This window comes from Dicentrarchus labrax, unplaced genomic scaffold (genome assembly GCF_905237075.1).
Source record: "Dicentrarchus labrax unplaced genomic scaffold, dlabrax2021, whole genome shotgun sequence".
In the NCBI taxonomy this organism is placed as follows: Eukaryota; Metazoa; Chordata; class Actinopteri; family Moronidae; genus Dicentrarchus; species Dicentrarchus labrax.
This window is the reverse complement of record NW_026136706.1, coordinates 6,983,576-7,004,602: the sequence shown is the minus strand read 5'-3', so window position 1 is coordinate 7,004,602 and position 21,027 is coordinate 6,983,576. Positions and strand designations below refer to the sequence as shown.

The following is a 21,027-nucleotide window of genomic DNA, read 5'->3' as shown; positions in this document are numbered from 1 at the left end:
TTTGTTGAGTTGATTGATTCTCGGACCAGCGAAGCTCAACTTACAGTTACAGGACACGTGCTCTTAGGATGATGAATGAAAACGATGTAAATCCAATTAGCCTGGGGTATATAATGAACGTGCATCGTGGCCTAATTATAGACAACACATCGGTATAGTGTGCACAATGATCAACAGGTGAAGAAGTGATATGGTGACCTGTAAATCAGCCCCTGCATGAGGAGCTTACAGTAGTAAGGTGGAAACTCCTTAACTGTGATAATCCAGCTTTAGTATGTTTGTAGTAGACATGGACACTTTTAGCATGATTTTTCTAAGAGTCTATTGCCTTGGAACATGAATGAACTATATTTGAATTGCTGGCAAGTGGCCATGGTACAAGCAGTATAATACTTTTGCCAAGATAAAAAATAACTCCACAGGGGCAACCACCACCTCTCTGCTTCACATTAATGTGTGATTAGGTTCTGTCTGGTTTTTATCTTTATTTTTTTCAACAACTGTATGGCTTGTTGTAGATTATCCCTGAGAATATTGTTTCCTTTTCTCTACCCCTTTCATTGATGTCATCCGCTGTTGTTTTCATCCATCCATTGGCTGGAAAGAGAAAGCTCTCCGTGTAATTATCTAACATAATTGGGATTACTGTTTGCTGATATATGGTTCGGTGTTTAAGCTGCTGAGTAGGCGTCTTTAGTCAGAAAAGGTCAGTCACTTCATTAGCCGTGTTGTGGATACCTAGAGTAGTGCTGCTCAGAGTGCACTGTACAATAAAGTTAAAGAATCTTAGTCATAAAAGGTTTGGGAAGATCCTCATAAAATTACTTCATTTTCCTCCTGATGACTAAACACAAGTTGTCTCTTTTAATTACGACACATTTTTACCAATGAACAGCATCCTATTAACAGCCACTTTCTTTTGTATACCCTGCCATGAACTGTACCTGGAGAATGCTCTTTGAACATTACCACACTGACAATTAGTCTAATGACACATATATTACATTTTCATATTTATGTAACGTTTGCCTAGCAGTCCATTAAATTTCCATACACATGCTAAAGCAGGTGGTGATTTTTTTCCCCCTCTGGTTTTTATTTCATTAGAACATGTGTAATTAGGTTTGGCCTATGTAATGTGTTTAATCCTATGATGACAAATCCAAATGGATGAGGATATACTTCAGAAAAAGCATTGCCTGACGCCCACAAATGAATTCTTTCTGAATCTACCAATTAGTGAGTCATGTTCTGAATAACGTGCTTAGTTGTGAATGAGTGAATCCACTGGCAAGGGAAAGCTGTCTGTTTCTGATGCACGTGTGAATCACTGCTTAAGCTAAGATAGTGTTGCTGGTGTGAGTTGAGCAGTCGCTGACTCAGTTACCCTTAGTTACAGGGAGCCGGCAGAAGTCCATTAAAAGGCCTTTTGAATGGGCCCAGCTCAGCAGAGGGAACATGTGGAGATTGAGGTGGAACTCTCACTGCAGTCACTACAGTGGTGTCTGTGTGCCTGTAGGCAGCACTGGGCAGAGTCACATGAAATGTCCAGCCTTTCTCTAAATTGCTTGTTTGTGGGTTGCATGTGAGGTCCTTTTCAAGACATGTGAGCCAGTGTGTGTGATATTGCTTTGTGTATCTTTTGAAAGAGAAAGGGATAAAAGACCCTTTTCTTGGATTCAACAAGCAGTACTTTTGAGAAGAAAAAAAAATAATTCAGGGCTCAAACAAGGATTGTTTTTGTGGTGCAGTGTTCTGACAAACAGACCATGACATTGGTGCTATATGCTCTATTCAGCATCTCACGTTACACTCATAAGTACATTTGGCATGTATCCAAAACAAGGCCACAGTATACAACTATACTTGGTTCTCTGTGTGGAGGCAACTGCATTCATTGTGTTCCCCGATCATTTATTCAGGCTTTTGGTTTAATTTATCACGAGTAATCAGCAGCCATAATGTCAGCATTATTGGGTTCTGTTTGTTCCAAAAGGTCAGATCCTGCTAGGAAACGGCTCTTCCAGGAGGTAGACAGGTTTCCGTGCAAAACAGATGCACTCATTAAAACATAAAATAATAATAATACATTTAAACTTTTCTCATATAAATTCAGTTTTTATTGTAGTATTTGTCTTACTGACAAGCTGGTATGAGATAACAAAGTGGTGTATTTAAGTCCATCACACTAATACAATAATAAATGTATGGCAATCACTCAATTCTTTTGTTGAATTAGTGCTAGCTTATATAAGTCTTTTATATGAAGAGGGAAAATAATTGACACTCACTGATTAAAATACAGTTAATTTCAATTGATGAAATCTTTGATATCTTGACGATATGTAAAGGTAGCTCGCTTTTCATTCGAATATTAAACACGAGATTGCTGTGTGGTAGCTTTCTTACATAACCAAGTGTTACACACAAACCTTTCATGTGGAAAAGTAGGGCAGGCAGCTACTTCTGAAGTGTTTCCTCTTTGCTCTCTTCACCACTTAGTCGTTTAGTTGATACCCTCAGCTAAGCTAACTTAAAATGAGTGCAGCTGTGGAAAACATTATAATATCTCGAATCCCAGTCATACGAGTTACTGATAGTAAGAAAGGCTGTACATGTACTGCCACAAAGCCTTCCTTCTCTGTCTTGTTCTCTCTCCCTCGATCTGTTCCTGTCCTCCTTTTCCATTTCCATCCTCCAAAATCCCATTAGCGGCAACAGTACACAGTGTAATGGATATATGTCAGCTCGCCGGTGCCAATACTTGTTTCCCTCGCCGGTGTGAGAAATATCATGAAATGGACATCTCAGTGGGAAACTTTGTGAAAGAAAAGTGTTCATAATGTCACTTTGACTCAGTACTGAAACTTCTGACCATATCAAATGATCTTCATCAGTGTATAGAATTTGCATAGGTGCCATTGTACATTTTCAGATTTTCAAGTTTTTATTTATTAGCACTTTAAGGTCTAATATGTAGGTCGGACTTTTGAGCCTTAATTTTGATAAGCTGTGTAACTGCAATGGCATTATTTCTTCATGAAGTAGTTTTGCCTATTAAAACATCCAGGAGATGTAGCATCAATTTGACAATATGTTTGGAGTCACCTCATGCATTTAAGTCCAATATTCAGTTTTAACTCTGTTTTGCTCTGGGTTTTGGAAACTACACTGAGGAGAGTGGTGAGAGCGAAGCAAAACGGGAAAGTAAAAATAATCAGCTATGGTTAAAATGCTCTGTAAAGCTGAGGTGAACTGAAGAGATAACATTACGAGCAATTTGTTGTACATTACATATCATGTATTGCTCTATTGTTGATAGAAAATATTTGTTTATTTTTAATTTGTCCAGCTTTGAATGCCTTTAACTCTCTTTAAAGGTCCAATGTGTAACATTTAGGTGGATCTTTTGGCAGAAATTGTAGGAACAGTATGTTTGCATTCATGTATAACCACCTGAACATACGAATCCTTGTGTTTTCCTTAAAATGAGAGGTTTTTTTTGTTGTTTTTCTCATCTGCCGTCCAGGATGAACCATGAACTGAAGTATTTTAAATAAAGTATATGGTTTAAAAATAGAAATGTTTATCGTTGATTTACATGCTTCATATTAAATCATCTTCTGGATATAGCAGCCATAACTTAACTGCTTCTCTAGGTGACTCCCTTGTCCCTTGTGATTTTATTTTTAGGACAGATTAGTCTTTTTCAGTAGTGGCCACACAACCATGTGTTACTATTGTCTGCCCCGGAGTACTATACTGGAATTAAAATGGGTTTAAGAAACAACAGCGGATATCACCTCAGCAGAAGTTGATAAGGAAGAGCGCTATTTATTCATATTCCCTATCTGATTCTAAATCTTGTTCCACTACCAGGTCTCTGAGTGTTTACTGTACTGAACTGAAGGATCCTTCTTGTTTACCGAACCCAAAAGCCACCTGACAGCACAGTTTCATCTGCTCTCATTAACCCTCTCGGATGTTGCTGAGGCCAAGAGGCCAGACGTTTGAGTCGGCTGTCATTCCAGTTAACAGGAAGCCTGCTGAGGTGCCATTTTCATGCTAAGTGACGTGAAGGCATAGACATGATTTGATACCGTAGCCGTCTTTTTTTTGTCCCCCAAGGACAAGCATCTTTTAATGGCTGCTGGGGACAAGTGTGCATGTCATGCACTATATTATATCACCGAGGTTTCAATTTGTGACATCTTACAAACTGGGGTATTTTAGCCCATTATTGACTTTTTCAATGCAACATCTGTCAGATGAAGAAGCAAATTTACACTTCCTTTATTCCAGTTGCAGTCCATTCCAGTCTTTATTACCGTCATGTCACCGACAGATAAGGAAGTTCTGATTTTGAAGTCGATAACAGGAAGAGCTCTCAGCGGTACAAAGCCAGTAAAAGCTGATTAGCACAGGATGATACCACTTTCCCATCACATCAGGTGCTAGCCCAGCGCAGAGAGGAGCAGATAAGCATTAGCTTAGAAAAGTGTAACAAATCAAGCATGTCTATTTTCCCTAAAAGAGAGAGTTAAACTAAGGCAAGCTCTAACGTAGCATTGTTTTAAACAAGGGTTGCAACTAACAATTATTATCATTATCGTTTAATCTGTTAATCATTTTATCGATTGGTCCATAAAATGTCAGAAAATGGTGAAAAATGCCCATGGTAACTTTCTCAAATGTCTTGTTTTGTCCATAACTGGGGTGTAGTGGGGGGTAAACCCAAGTAAACTAATTTTATCCACCTCTTTGAAATGAGGCTGAGAGTTTATTCATCTATTTTAGGATCAGCTGTATCACCGTTGACCCACCTCTGTACTGTATTTACCACTCCACCCCTGTCCACAAGCCAAATATATTCAGTCTACTGTCATAGACAACTAAAGAAACCACAAAATATTCACATTTGAGAAGCTGAAATCAGGTCATCTATTAAAACAGTTGGCGATTATTTTAATAGCTGACAACTAATCGACTAATTGCTGCAGCTCTATTTCCAACTCAGTTTACAAAGTAAACAGGATAACTTCCAGGAAGTCATTAAATGGGAAGCTGGGAGAGGGTTTAATTGACACATTGTTAAAATGTTGATGACATGTTTAATCACCATTTTGTCGCTCTGCAATCCCTGAGCACTGACAGATGATAGGAGCCATATGTTTGGCTGATGATTTAAGAAGCACATTCTGGGTTATTTGTAGACCAGGAGCTAAATGAGAATCAGTGTAATGTTGTCAGTATAATCTCACATACAGCACAGGTCATCAATACGCCACTAATTCTCTGTACAAAAAAAAAAAATCCATGTCTCGTCATTGCTAATTGGTTGCAAATTCAATCTGAATTCAAAGTACTTAAGTGATAATCTAATACATTATTGATCTGTAGGGAGATTTTCTTTTTACTGGCTCTCCTCCAAGGAGGTCAGAGGTCAAGATGAGCTACAGAGCAGCACCCCTGAGGGGATTCAAGGTCTTTCTCAAAGACATTTTAGGTTCGGGTAATGTCCATGTCGCCAGACTAGAACGTTAATGTTGGATGATTCTGCAAAATGCTGGATTACATCCAATGCCAACAATGTGCTTCCTGCAATATCTGAGCATGTAAGCAATGATAGAGTTGAGGTCAGGGAAAGAATGTAGTTAATATAAAAGCAAACATTAATTAAAAAGGTCTGTGCCTATCCACCCCCACCACCTCCACACCCTTCTTTTCTGCCTCGTTGCGCTACTTCCTGCATTTGCACTGTGCTTTGGCATCGGACATAAATCGTGAAATGGAGAATCATCCAATATGCACATAATTGCTAGGGGTTCCGGGGTGGTTGGGGCTTTGAACCTGAAAAGTATTCTCTAATGGCAACCAGGGAGGAAACTTCAGCAATTCTGGCAAATTACAGTGTGATATAGTGGTGGCCGGAAGGTCCACCACTTCAGAGAATTTGGGATTTGTGTTCTTTGTAGAAAGCTATTTGGTCAGTAAAATATTAAAGATTCTTGCTGAATCCTGGGATCCACCGACCCCTGTGGTCAGTAGATTAAAAATCCGTGTTTCCTACAGAGTTGAAAATGTTCCTACAAAGTTATGCTTTGATGGAACATTATTTCAAAGGTGCACAAACGTGCTCTACCTCACCCCAGACAGCTACTGTAGCCTTTAAAGCTACAAATCCAATTCAGAAGTGAAAATCAGATTTGTATATGCCACAGCTCGACATCCCAAAACGTGACAAAATAATCTACCTTATGCTGCCGTTGTAAATATTGCATATTGTCTTTGCGAGTGTATTTACTGCATATATGCATTTATGTATTTGAGGGATTGGAAGCTGTTGAACAAAGACTGAAGTGGTACTGGCTTTTGTCCAATGTGTATCATAAAAAAGTCTATTACAAGTGTCCACAGTAAAAATAGTCTATTAGAATATGAGCATCACTTTTGTAAGGAGCCACTACTTATTTGGTTAGACAAAACCTCCTGCTATATGTAGCCTAACATTAAAGTCCTATTTACAGGAGAAAGTGGAAAGTGAGTTCATGTGCAAGGCGGTAGCTCTGTGTGTGTGTGTGTGTGTGTGTGTGTGTGTGTGTGTGCAAAGTGTGCAATGCAGTATAGCCTCTGGTGTAAGCGGCACAGTAATGTTAATAACAGCTCGCGTAGAAGGTTCCTCTCTGCTTTTTTCCTCTTCTAATAAATCGCCCCAAAAGTTAAAAAAAAAAAAACCCACTTTAATCACCTATTGTCAACGAAGATAACCACTTTTTTTCTCCTGGTACTCCGTCTCTGCTCCTCAGTGCCTCTCACAAAAAAATTGTATTGTATCTCTTCTTTGTGACCCTTCATTTGGCAGACAAGCGGGCAGAAAAGTAGGCTTGTGCCTATCTCCCTTGCCATTTTGTTCTATTTTCTAATGCCAGTCTTTCTCTCCTCAAACCTTTGCCCTTGTACAGATACTAAAGGTTTTTATTGATCTCCCATGAACCCCTTCTGACTTCAGCCTGATCCTTCAAGCTAAGCCTTTTCATGAAACACTGCACATTTAGTGTCCCTCATGTTCCAAGGTCACTGAGATTCTGCAGATTTGAAAGGAGGTAAGATAAAGGGCAGTTTAGGAGGTGTGCATAGAGATTTTTTTCCCTTACTAAAATTTGCCCTGTTGAGTCAAAGTTCCTATTTATGTTTAGTCTCACTCAACTAAACACACTATGTGGATCCTTGAGATCTAATAAAAGTGCTCTATGTATTACCTGTCTCGTGAAACACTTGCAGAGACATTTTGAGCTGCATATGTTGGAGCGTTGCTACATTTTTGCTTATTAACGTTACCAATTGTCGATGAGTGAAGTGGTGTGAAACCAGTGGCAGGAATGGTCACCAGCATGTGCGCGTGTGTGCCGGTGCATCCTCTGAAACTCTGCAGGGTACCTTTAAATAACATTTCAATTGATTTGTGAGTTATGCATACAGTGATTCTGACCTGGAACCTTGAGGATACACAGGAGGGATGGCCTTACAGAGCACTGTAACAAAATCAGAGTGTTTCTGTTGTGAAAGAGCAATCTCCTACTCTTGCATTCATTATGTTTACTCTGAATTATGTTACACAAAAATTGCTTCCGCTTTCTTTCACTGAAGAAGGGGATGAGATGCATTTGCTTCCTCTCCTAAATGGATTTTGCCTGCGTAGACTTATTGTTGTTTATTTGGATAAGTTGTTACCTTGGCAACAAGTACTCTCTCTGAGGTCCATATAAACCGTGTAATAAAGAAATGTTTACTTACATTACATTCACTAAATAAAACAATAATATACAACAATATCACGATTACACCATATAATGACATCAAAACCAAACATATGGCATACAAATAGAACAACATACAGTAAAACGTAATGATAAATCTCTATTTGCTCATGCATACTACAAAGACAGATATAAAAGACTAATTAAGCCTATTTTCTTGTGGGCCTGTCTTTGAAAAATAACTACTTTATTTGTTTCTTAAAAAATGTTTTACTAGATTATTGAAATAGTTCTCCTCCTGTACCTTGTTTGATAATTGTGGGTAGTATAGTTGATGGACTATTACCACTAAACAGTTTATAGACTCTGTCTATTAGCTGACTTTCAGACATGTGAGATCAGCATGCCTATTACATAGATGATATTAGTGAACAAATGATGAGTGCTAGTGGTGCTGCTCTATTCTGCACAACCTGAAGCTGGTCCAGTTTCATTTTCATGAAGCCTTTGACCTGGTTAATAAGAAATAATCGAGAAGAGACTATACCATGGCTTACGATGTTGATGAGCATCTTCCTAGGCAACGCTTCTGCTTCTTCTTCTACTAAAAAAGACGTGTGATGTCACGTTGCTTGACATCCCCTGCGGTTGGCTTGTCAATAGTGCGGTATTTCATTATACTTGCAACCCTTTCTCCCAGAGTACACATGCATGTTCCCTGTCAGTTCTGCTCTGACTACGGCTTCCCTCCCTGTACAGTAAGCCGACCCTCTTGTTTCAGTTAGTGTATCAGTTCAAAATCTTTATAGGCAACTCCTTACTCCCTGTAACCAATTAAGTAACCCCAGAGCAGATGAGAAGAGTCTCTCATCCGTGCACACAGGAGCCAATCACTACGAACAATCCCCTTTTTCATTCCTATTAGCTGCACTTCAAAACTCTGCTTTTAGATCTTGATGCTAGCACTAAAAGACAGACCACTGTCCCCAACACCATCTGTATCAAGACTCCATCTTGAATCAGAATTCAATCCATATACCTAGAATCGAGCATTGGCCATGGAAATGTGCATTACTGTTCATTGTCTGGCAATGTTTTATATCAACACATGTTAAATTATTAGATTTTTTTCAAAGCCACAGGGTGTGGAATCATGTGATTACAGCATAATTCACTGACCATTATCTTTGTTTAAAAACATAAAATAAATAAAGTTTTTAGATCAGTTAAAATGCATCACTCAAGTGCTAGTTTATTAAGAAGCATTTATTCCACCCACAACCCTTTTTTACAAAACAGTTGCACTATTAAAGGGTCTGAATTATTCAATGTTTTATTTATTTTATATTAAATCTGTCAAACAAAAGAAAATAATTATTTTTCCAAAAATTTGAATTTCAAATTTGCCAGTAAAATAATTGTAATTTCATTTCGGAGGCAGTCCAATCTCACTGATTACAATCAGATTTTGACTGGTTGCTTTGAGAGTCCCTTGGTAGAACTGACCGTCTGCACTGACCTCATGTTTTCATCCCATTAGAAATGTATTTTATTGAACCAAGGCCATTAAAGGATCAGGACAGCTTGCTGGTCAGACTTCATGTGTTTTAGGGCTGTGATGGCCCCAATACTCCAGCTAGTGTGTACACCTCCTGCTATGAACCCGTCTCACATGGGTATTCATATGGAGCTGAGCTATTATCCCCCTACAGTCCTCTGAGGCTCTGCGTCTGGTCTCTGGCCCGGGGCGTTTTAGCAGATCGCTTTATGCTGCAGCTCAAGTTACACAGTGCCTGTTCTTCTAAGTGCTCATCACTATCCCTTTCACAGCCATATTGTTAAACAATTCAGTGGGCTCAATGTGTTTGAGGGAGCTTTGCACAGATTCAGTGGGAAAGCCACAGACGAGGAGTTGCTAACACACAAACACATCGACGACTGGAAACAGAGTGCCTTCCCACAGTTCTGCCACGGGAAGGTCCACAGTTGGAGGTGTTATCATCAATGTGCTGCTGTAGAATGGGGAAGATGCATGATGCTCAAGAGCCTTAGGGCATCCTCACTATCATCTCCTCTCTGTTTTCCCGCATGCATTTCTCTGTTCAATCCCACTCTCTCTTCTGCACCATCTTTAGAGAAATCTCATCGCGGTCAAACACCCACAAGCACACAAAATGTCTTACTCTCCACAGACACACACTCCCAAGCAGATATTCACAGTGGCCTAGACATACACTTACATATGCAGACACACACGCTTATTCAGCTTATGTCTGTGGCAATGTGAGCCTCTGGTTAATAACTATTTGTTCTCCTCCGCAGATGCCGGCTCAGGATCAGGAGACGATGGTAAGATTACTCACCTCCTCCTCCTCCTCCTCCTCCTCCTCTGTTCTAACTCCACATGTGCTGCTTTTTAATGTGTTTCTTTGCACTCATTGTCTTCTTCCACTGAGACTATGGATGCAACCCAGCCGCATAGACATGTTAACTGTAAGCCAAGACAAGTTCAGTTTCTTTAAAGAAAATTTGCCCTTCACAGAATGTTCTGCATTGTTGAACAGACGAAGTTTGACTCGAATGAACTTAAAGCTCTACATTAAATATAATTTAATCATTAAAACATCCAAAAGTGAGTATAATGAACTTACAGTGCACATTAGAATAATTTGAATGCATTAGTCTTTGGACTCATAATGTTAGGTTGCCACTTTTGAATTGAATTGAATTTTTACACCTTATTGTTTTATTTAAAGCTGCTATAATCTTTATTTTTATGTCACAAGTACTTACATGAGATAGAGGCCACTCATTAATGAATCCACAGAAACCACAACCTACCCATAGCACTGTATAGTGTGTTTTAGTATCTTTAAGCTCATTGTTTTGGTTTCATGGCCCGCAACCTGCCCAGCAACAGAGGGGCGGCTGTGGCTCAGAGGAAGAGCGGGTCGTCCACTGATTGGAAGGTTGTTGATTTCATCCCCGTCTCCTCCTGCCAGATGTCAAAGCATCCTTGAGCAAGATACTGAACCCCGAATTGCTGTGCATTGGTGTGTGAATGTGTATGAATGAGTTAGTTCCTGTTTGATGGGCTTTGCCATCACTGAGGGAATGTGTGTGAAAGGGTGAATGAGGCATGTAGTGTAAAAGCACTTTGAGTGGTTGGAAGACTAGAAAGCAGTATACAAGTACAGGTCCATTTACCATTTACCATTTGCACCAAAAAACAAACAGTTAGCAGGCGAACATAGTGGAAGCTAAAGACAGATATTCAAATCAGAACAGTCGAGGAACAAAAGAGCTACATCTGCCTGCCAAAATTCAACAACATTAATTCAACTTAAAACAGCAAAAGTTGTTCAGCTAGTGTTCTTTGTATTGCTATATCAATACACATTTCATTGCCCTTATTTGTTTTTGCCAAATTTACTTCCACCAGATAATTCAAAAGGAAGGATGAGTTTACAAAGAAAAATAAACATGTCAAAGTGGCCTTGATTGTGTCATTTGAAATGATTTCTCATAGCTGCTGTAGTAAAAGATAATGTAAGTGTGACAGAAAAGCATAATCACAAATACAAAGGCTTGTGATGGATTTACTATCTCAAAGCTATTTTCAAGCCTTTGCAATCATTTTAATATCATCCTGAAATGTATGGCCTGCGTGGAAGGCAGGAAGCTCTTTGAAAAACTGAAAGAATGGTTTGTAAAATCTTCAGCAATTACACAACATTTTTGTACACGGTTACGCAATTTGTGGCTGATGCTTTTCACTAAAACATGCAACATTATTGGCACAGTCGTTTGGGATTCCTAATCTCAAAGTGATTAATTTGACTAAAGTTTTTTGTTGTACAACTGGGAGGCCCAAAATACAAATCCACTTATACAGAACATGTTCACTGCCTCTGTAATTGTCCCACTGAAAATGCTCTGTCAGGGCTAGTTTCCAAAAAGACAGTGCAGACTACATGTGTTACAGCAACCTTGTTCTCCAGCTTTCTCATTTAGGCGGTGCAAGTGTTACATGTTCTCCTTCTCACACTGCTGAATGGAGTGGGGTAACAGTGGCAGATTTCTCCAATATTGCAACTGTGATAAGTGTGTTAACTGTCAGAAGCTGGAGAAGAGCTTAGAGCTGCGAGTGACTTTTTATGAATAACTTTTGTGTGAGTAACTAATCATGTAAAACCCCCAGCTGATTAATAATGTCATTCAACTAAGACTCTAATTTGTTGCTTAATTGACTAACAAGACTCACTGATAACGTCAGAGCAGACAGTACACAGTCAGTAGTCAAGCTCATCTGTCAGTGCATGTTTGTACGCACGCATATATTTACTCTGGTCCGTTTCTCCCTGTCCTCCTGTGTGTTTACGCATGCAGCTCCTTCATTAACTCCCATGCATGGAGCTTCACCAAGCATATATGAGAGAGAGATTGGAAAAGAGATTAGGCCCCAAAAAAAGACCGCGGACAGACGGATGAAGGAGCGGAAATGAAACTGGTGCTAGGTCAACCAGAGAGAGGCAGAGAAAGAAGGAGAGGGTGTGTGAGGGGGGGGGACAAAAAAAATGGCCCGAGGAAAGTCGAAAAATAGATAACAGAACTGAGGAAACAGAAGGCGAGTGATTCAGAGATGGAGGGAGTGAAGGAGGGCAGACAGCGATAAGAAACACGAGGAAGAAAAAAAAATGTTCATATACATCTTCTGAACACAGTATACACAACATTTCCTGTGCTTGCATTGAGCTTTATTATTTGACAAGGATCCTTGTGATGCAGCAGGGCAACAAGAGCAACTTAAACCTGCATTGTGGGTGTTAAAAACTGACACTAACATAGTTTATTTTCTTTATATCCCATCAAGCAATGCCAAGCTCTCAGAGACCAACTCTGTGCTGTGTTGTATAGTTGACAAGGATCACACTTCCCGGCAGAGCTCCGTACTGGAACTGAGACTTACCCGCAACTATCTCCAAGTCAACTCCAAACCCTCCCCAACCCGTTATTATAAGTCCTTCTATCCTGTTTTTTCTCTACTCGCTATGCTGCTGCTGCTGTGACCACACTGGGCATTGATGTCAATCAATCCCTGTGCCAGTTTGCCAAATCCATCACCACACAGTTTCAAATGATGGGATGTCCCGGCATACAAACGTTAACGGAGCGTCCTTGTCTTGTTTTGGTGGTTTGAGAGTTCTTGGAAAAGTATCTGTTAATTGGCGCAGCATTTATGCTCCTGCTGCAGCTGTATGTCTCCTCAGAGAGGATGTGCAAGCCTGTGGCTTTCACAATAAAATCCCCAAAAATCCTGCTGGTTGATTAGGCTTGATAATATTTAGCTGATTTAGATGTCAAAAATAGCCTGCACAGTCATTTTCATTTCTGATTTCTCCAAGAAAAACAACACATTTTTGTTCAAATCTGCTACCCGCTCGCATGTAGTTAATTTTTACCCGTGCCACTACCCATGAATATAAATAAATTATCATTATCCATTTTTTTTGTGTGTTACCCTGTGCAGGACTTTATTGCAAGGATGCATCATAATATTGCTGCAATTGTAGAGAAAAAAAGCTTTCATGGGTCTCCATAAATACTCAAGAAAGATCGAAAGAAAACAAAAGATAAATACAATTTTCATAAATAATTAACTGAAATTATATATACACAACAAAAAATAGCAATGTATAAACATATAACAATTAATGGTCTCACTAAACCCATGCCCATTGTCCATAGCTTTTTCAAAACCAAATTTAAAATAACAAAGGTGTAAGGAGTGAACTAAACAGTGTCTTCGTCTGCTCAAACATAAGCTGCAAACATTAACGAACACTGCATCAGGCAGGGAAAGGGTGAAGAGTTTAGTGTCATTATGCACATTAAAATAGGCTGTCATCCTCTAAAAACAAGTGAGAAAGGTTTCCTCTCAGTATCCCCATGAAACCTCATTATGAATGCTCACCTTTTGAGACCTTTGGGTGGTTTAAAGTAGGAGCTCGAGAACTGTCCTTATTCTCAAACTGTCAGATTAATGTGACGAATCGATCATTCAGGAGGAAAAGAGACAATTAAGAAAAAATAGCTCGGGGGCAGAGAGGGTGTTTGTGCAGTAGAGTAGTAAGAGGCGAAAGAAGAGGGCAAGGACACAAGGAGGAGGAACACAAACACACCCAATAAAGATAGAATCATAGCAGAGGTCAGAATAGATGGAGAGATACAGTAGAAGAGATGGAAGGGAAGGAGGAGGGGGAAGCTGGCGGAGGAAGAGGAGTGCTGCTGGTGTTTTATGAGTAGAGGAGAAGGTTAAAGAAAGTGGTTGTAAAAGGCGAGTTGGACTCCTATTGAGGAAACCAGCATGGGAGAGCCATCCTGGTAAAAATCAAATGTATTTTAATGGCCAATGATAAATCTACACACATAAAGCCCCGGTCAGCTCGGTAGTAGCCAGTTTCATTGGCCATATATGTGTGAATGTGTTTTTGCAGGGTGCAGTCTAGCCAACAATGCATGCTTGGATTTATGCTTGTCAGAGTGTCTTCTCTTGTGCGTTTGTTTTTCTTAATCTGATAAGTGAGAGCACAAGTCAACTGTGCAGGGAGATGCCCTTAAGACATGATTCTGGTCACATGGCCCCGTTAGTCCGACTCAGACATTTGTCCAAATCAAATTGTACAGTGGAGAAATTGAATTGCACTCACATGATCATGGAGGGACAAAGGACCACTGAAGCCTTAAAGATTTCTGTGGGCTCAACAAGTCCTGTACAAGTGTATTTTTAACCCTCATCCTACAGACTGGGGGTGCCTGCAATTTTTTTCATATCAAAGTGCTGTATACATATATATATATATAAAAATTCAAATTTTCACGACTTTCTTGTTTTCTGTTTTCTATTTTCAATTCTGCCCTTGTGGTTTTAATAGATGGAGCTATTTATCACACACTGTATCACACACTATCAGGGGGGTAGGGGCAGTCTGTCAGTCATTTTGAAGGAGACAAACACAGACCCAACAGACAGATTTCCTCGTGCTCTGTCTATTTTAGTTTTACACAATTTGCAAATTAACTGTAACTCTCCTAAAATAATAATAATCTGGGGGATGACATTAATTACATAACTAATAATGTTTTGGAAGAAATAGGTTAACATTTTGCTATAATTGTTGCTTCTATTGTTGGGGTCCCCAGGGACCACGGTCGGCGTTCCTTGTAATTAAATATAGGATGAAGGACCACAGCCAGGCTACCAGCTCTGTGAAACTGTAATGCTCATTATAAAGAAAACCGAACCTGAAAGAGAGATGCAAGTTGAGGTCTCACATTTGATATTTTATTATATCACATGTAAACAATGGGTTATGGTCAGGGCTGGAGTGATGTAAGATTAAGAAATACAGCCTTTACTTTTATCCATGCTAGTGGCATGGCTTCATGAATGAATGTCAGTCGCTCCAGCACTTTGGTCAGACTGAACAAGTACTGCTTGGATTGCCTGGACAGCTTCAGGGGAGGAAGAAGAGAGATTTTTTTCTTTCTTATACCTCAACATTTACAGAGAGATTTACATGGAATAATTTTTGGCCGAGGGTGTGCTGTTCAGGAAGACCAGTCAGGTTTTCACTCATCGCTCACACTGGCAGCAAGGAACACTGGGTAGATGCATGTTGTTTCCTGATAAGTTAACAGACAAAGATGTTATCAAGTTCTAGCGTCTAATATCCGCGATAACATCTTTGCTGATGGGTGGCCAGCCCTGCATAGACTTGTACCAGTTTGCAGCCCACTTGCTGCAGATCACAGATCGGATATCAACTCCACACACAATTTATGCGGAGGCACACAAAACAGTACAGGTACCAGTAGCACCACAAAGCAGCCCATGTCCAGACCAATCGTGTTTTGTGTGTTAAAACATAAAAGAGTTCGCCACACTGACCAGCTGCATACATTTAAAACTACAGATGATGATGAGGATGTGTTCATAGCATCCAACATACTGTTTGTTAATCAGTTTTTGAGAACACCTCAAACTCTAACTTTTGTTGTTTTAAGGGGAACTCAGGCCTTTTTTATTCCTGAACTTTATTTGAACATTGTTCTTAAATGGCAATAGGACTATAACAATTCCTATATTCAGGTGATTATACATTAATAAAAACATAGCTATGAATATTATATTCCATTTCTGCCAATAGATCCTCCTAAATGTTACACACATGGACCTTCAAGTCTTGATCAGGCTTGAACCCCGGATACCAAAGCACACCTGAGACCGATGGGAAAAATTCAATATTTGGTCATAAATCGTACTCGACCAACTGAAATTTTTACTTGAAGTTGCTAGAAGAAAAACTTAAGTGATCACCAAGTTCACAAGGACCACGAGCGTCTACACCAAATTGCATGATAATCCATCGGGTAGTTGTTGAGACATTATACCTTTTTTTTTTACAGTCAAAGTCAGTTGATCATCGAAGTTATTGGGATTCATCCCTTAGGGAACCATGAATGTCTGTATAAAAGTGGGAATGAACCGACTGGCTGACTCAGCTAGCATGGCTAAATTACAGTTGATCACTAAATGCCTCTAAAATATTTAATTGAAATAAATATTCCATAGAGAATCCAGACTGTTAAAAGTTTGCCATTCAGTAACTTTAATTATTCACTATCTTTTTAAAAACCGAGATGTACTTTAGGTCTGTGGCTTTTTCAATTCAATATTTAATATTTACTTTTTGAAAAATTCTCTAGTAGCTCTAAATTAGTCCCAAATTGAACCATTGAGAACACTGGTTAGGAGCCAGCAGGACACTCCTGCCTCAAGCCCCAATGTCAAAGATTTAAACTCTGTCATGCTCTGTAGGTACCGGCATTAAAGTGACCTAATTTCACTGCAGTTTTCGAAGGGTAACTCTTATGTAAATTAAGTGCTTTGTCAAGGTCGAAACAGTGTCCCGTAACTCAACAGAGCCATTTTTCTGTTTGAATGGTAAAAAACGACTCCATTATGAGTCTTTAGCAGCAGGGAGAGAGCATTGGGACTGTCTGCAGTCTAAATACTAGTATTTATGGGCCATTCTTCTCTCAGTCTTTGCAGCTACCTGATTTCCTTTGTGTCTCTCTAATTATTTTCTGAGCTTTGTTGAAGCTGAGACTTTTTTTAGTCCTTGAGCACTATGAAGAATTCGATCAGTAGTGATGATATAACAGTGTCTCTAGATAACCATATTGGATTTATATTTGTATATTAATGTGCACATGCACCACAGCCTGTCTCCACTCTTTATTTTACATTTACTTTTCTGAGTGTTGACTAATAAAAAGATAAACACTGCACTTGGCTTAATTGAAATACAATAGCCTGATTGGGGTAATTAATCTAATGATCAGATCCTCAACACTATAGATTTGCCAGCACTTCATTAATTTGAATTAAGGGCAAGGTTCCACTATGGTGCAATGATGAATTCAATTTCAATTGATCTCCCTTGGTCGGTATGCAGCAATGCACAAAAATGATTATGTGAGGTAGCACTCCACACTATTATTTTATTGATTCTCCAAATATTGTGGCGCAACATATTCAATCAAAAGCCTAATACTGCATCATCATGCCTAATATTAGCGAACATTAACGAATAATGATGAATAGTCTGAATGATGCTGACCCTCTCAGTCTTTTGTGTTTGGGGAATAGCTGTTGAAACACTTGACCATGAGATGACCTTGTTTGCTCGGTCTGACTTTGGAAACAAGTGGAAGTTCGAATAAAATAGAAGAGAACAGGACGATGAGTTACTGTGGTAAAATAGCTGGCTGACCTGCGGTTCCCCTGGTGATTGTTTCATCCGTCCATTCCCGCTTCAGCAGCCTCCACAATGACGAGCTACTGCCCCAGTCACACTGCTATTGCTATGGTAACCAAGTTAGAGGTTTAGGGAAGTGAGTAATCTAATCTTCCCACTTTGTGGCATAGCGATAAGGCTCGCCACAGCCAGCCCACCCGTGTGTGTGTCTGTGTGTGTGTGTGTGTGTGTGTGTGTGTGTGTGTTTGTGTCTGTGTGTGTGTGTTTGTGTCCTATTTGGTCATTCTATGCTGCATGTCTTACTCACACACACACACTCACACACACACACACACACACACACACACACACACACACACACACACACACACACACACACACACACACACAAGCTATCTAGCCAATATGTTCCACCCTAATAGGCAGGTGAAAGCCGAAGGGGCAGATAGGCCTTCAGCCTTGTTGAAAAGCCTGAACCTTACAGGAGTTGACGTTCCTCAACATTAAAGGAAAGCTCCACTGCTTTTATTTCAGAGGTTTAGTGTAAACAGCAAAGTTTGACTTGTTTCCACATTTTCTATGCTTTTTTTTTCAAATATTCAGTGCAACATTTTCAATCATGTCCCAAACACGTGAAGCTGCCCACAGCTAGCAGATAAATTCCACTAAACACCCGCTAAAAAACAGTCTACAAAAAAAATCGATTAAAATCGTAAATCGGGTTTGGTGTTAAAAAATCTGAGATTTTATTTTTAAGCCATATCGCCCAGCCCTACCATGGCTGTATGTTTGTGCAGTACAGAATAAAACAGTTGAATAATGGTGTTTGTTTTTGATGTGTTTTTTTGTGTAGTGATGGTGAGTTGATTACCAACCATCCATCAACTGACTGTTCACCAAGCCTAAAAGAACAGCTGCTTTTTTCAGTGTGTTGTTTTGTATTGTTACTTAATGTTGTGTTGTTACCATTAATGTATGTGGGGAGTCAGCAGGAACAGGAAGTCAGCCAGCTCAGCCAGAGAAGTACTCAAATGCACATGTGCTGTGGGCCCAAAAGCACCAAAGTTTGAAAGCCACTTTTTAGGTTTAATGTATTAATTAAGTGTCATTCATCTAGCCATATTTAGCAACCATTACAACGACACACCATTGACATTGGAATTATAAGATACACATAACCAGGGCTAAGGCACTGTATGTAATTTCTACACTAAAGAATAATGTTTTCATGGGTACATAAGTCACCAGATAAACATCTGCCAAACAGCAGCATTACATACTCTAGTTCATATTCAGACTTGAAGCAGATGATTGTGAAATAGAGATAAAAGCTTTGTTACCTTGTTCTAGTCAACATGTATAAACAAACAGCTCCATTACAGTACACGAAAAAGGAAGGGCATATGAGGTTCATTGTAATATATATCAAGATAGTCCCCACGTTAAAACAGATCTTTCTCACGGTCTCACAGAGCATACGTTCAGGCACCGTACATGGGAAAGGCTTGGCCGATAAGCCTTTATTTTGGCATGGGGATAACGTAGTAATATAGAGTGAGAGGGATAGGATCTGCAAATGAGATAGAAGCAAAGTCGTTAGATCTTTTTATCCACACACGCTCACTCCCTCTCTCTCTCATTTTTCCATCTCTCACCTCTGCTGCTTTTGCTTTTCCTTCGCCTCTCCACGGGAACGTATCCAATCATACCACTCTGAAATTATTATTAAAATTCCCTTTGCCACTGTGTCTGTGTGTGTGCACAGCAGGGGCTCTGAATGAGATTAGTTGTGGTGGTGGTGGTGGTGGTGGTGTCGATGGTAGAGGTTCAGACAGTATCTGGTGGGAGAAGGGAGCGTAAGCGACGAGTGGCAGCCTGCGTGTGTCAGAGCTATCAGTGGAGGTGGGTGAAAAGTGGGACGGAGGCTGATGAGAATGGCGGGGTCACCTTTGGGCCAGCCCTCGCTCTCACTGGCATCAGGGATTTTATTGTCATATATTTTTTGTCATCCTGAAAATAATGGAACAGGGCTGAGAAGGAGAGTGGTGCGGGTGGGGAGGAAGATTGCGCCAAATCAGGGGCCCGCGGAAAGGGGAGGGAAGGACAGATATTGGGAGAAAGAGATGGGAGGATTGGACTTTTTTCTGTAATGGCAGGATTTGACTGGGATTAAGAGAGGGAACAGGGGAATCAGGTGGGCACTTTAGGAAAGAATTTGAGCTGTGTGAATGTGTGTGTGAGGGGGTGATTTCGCAGACAGATTTTAAATGGCTACTGTTGTGAACTGCTCCCTCCAGTTTGAGTGTAAACTAACCGTCAGCAGTTGTGAACCTTCATGTCTAACTTGAGAAAATAGATGGTAAAAGTGCACATATAGCAGCAGTTCCTCAAAGTGTCAAAACATACAGTGGATGATAAAACAAATGACAGATTGTATCTTCATCATCCGGAGAAACCTGGCATACTATATATCAGCTCAGTGATATTCAGTTATATTGCGCCATAACCATCTGCTGTATACACTGTCTTACAGTGTAACTGTCATGGCTGTAAAGACTGTACTCAGGGAAACAGATAGGATGTCCCAGATAAATGAAGGCTCATAATCCTTCACGCAGCGGCAGTGGAGACATCCACTCGCCCTTTTGGCCCTTCCCTGGGGATTTCAGGTCGTGCCCTCTTATGTAAGCCTGATAAAGAACACTTGTAATGGAACAATAATGCTCATCTCAGCTTAGTTTCTCTATTTCAGGATTTAAAAATACTACTACAATTTTACTCCTATTTAACATGCCAAATGTATTCATAATATCATAGGATTTCAGTCACCATGGTGATATGCTTGTGAGTTTTTTTTTCATCCCTCTTTCCTCTCCTAGATATTGGATTCCAAGTTCAATTGATGTCCTTTTTAGAGTTTCTTCTCCACCAGATCATTTTCCACAAGTTACAGTTTGGTCAAGTCCCAGATTTCTGTAATCACGCCAGCTGTCATTTCCTTTGTCAGCATTGAGCTAGCGCAGCTCATTAGAGGCTGTGTGTGGCTGGATGATGCTAGCAAAGCAATTTGAGCTACGGGCTCGCGGAGAGATGTTGGCCTCAATTCCAGGTATCAAGAAAGAAAGAGGGGGAGAGAGAGGGAGAGAGAGAGTGAGGATAGTGAGGAGTCACATTATGGTCTCTCTTGTGGGTCATTCTACCACGGAGAAGAACATTTTCTCATTTGCTTGAAGATAATTGCAGCCGTTATTATTCTGCTGATGCTCAGTTAAGCAGTAACCCAGAACAGGTCATTTTATATTGGACTTGTATTCACAGCTAAGGTGTAATATCTGCCGGACACCTTGTTTGTGTGTTTTTTCAAATGGTATTGTTTACATAAGCCATTAATATTCATTCTAATAAGCCATGGTATTAGAGCAGGTGTTTACAGTTACAACAGTGGG

At 39.9% G+C, this 21,027-nt stretch overlaps 1 protein-coding gene across 1 annotated transcript in view; it reads left to right on the top strand.

Annotated features, from left to right (window-relative positions):
- Positions 1 to 21,027, top strand: part of tmeff2a (transmembrane protein with EGF-like and two follistatin-like domains 2a) — a 101,263-nt gene that overhangs the window by 40,846 nt on the left and 39,390 nt on the right. Inside the window, exon 4 of the mRNA XM_051405006.1 lies at positions 10,080 to 10,106. Within this exon, the coding sequence (XP_051260966.1) occupies positions 10,080 to 10,106 (27 nt within the window). The remainder of the gene's footprint in view (positions 1 to 10,079; positions 10,107 to 21,027) is intronic.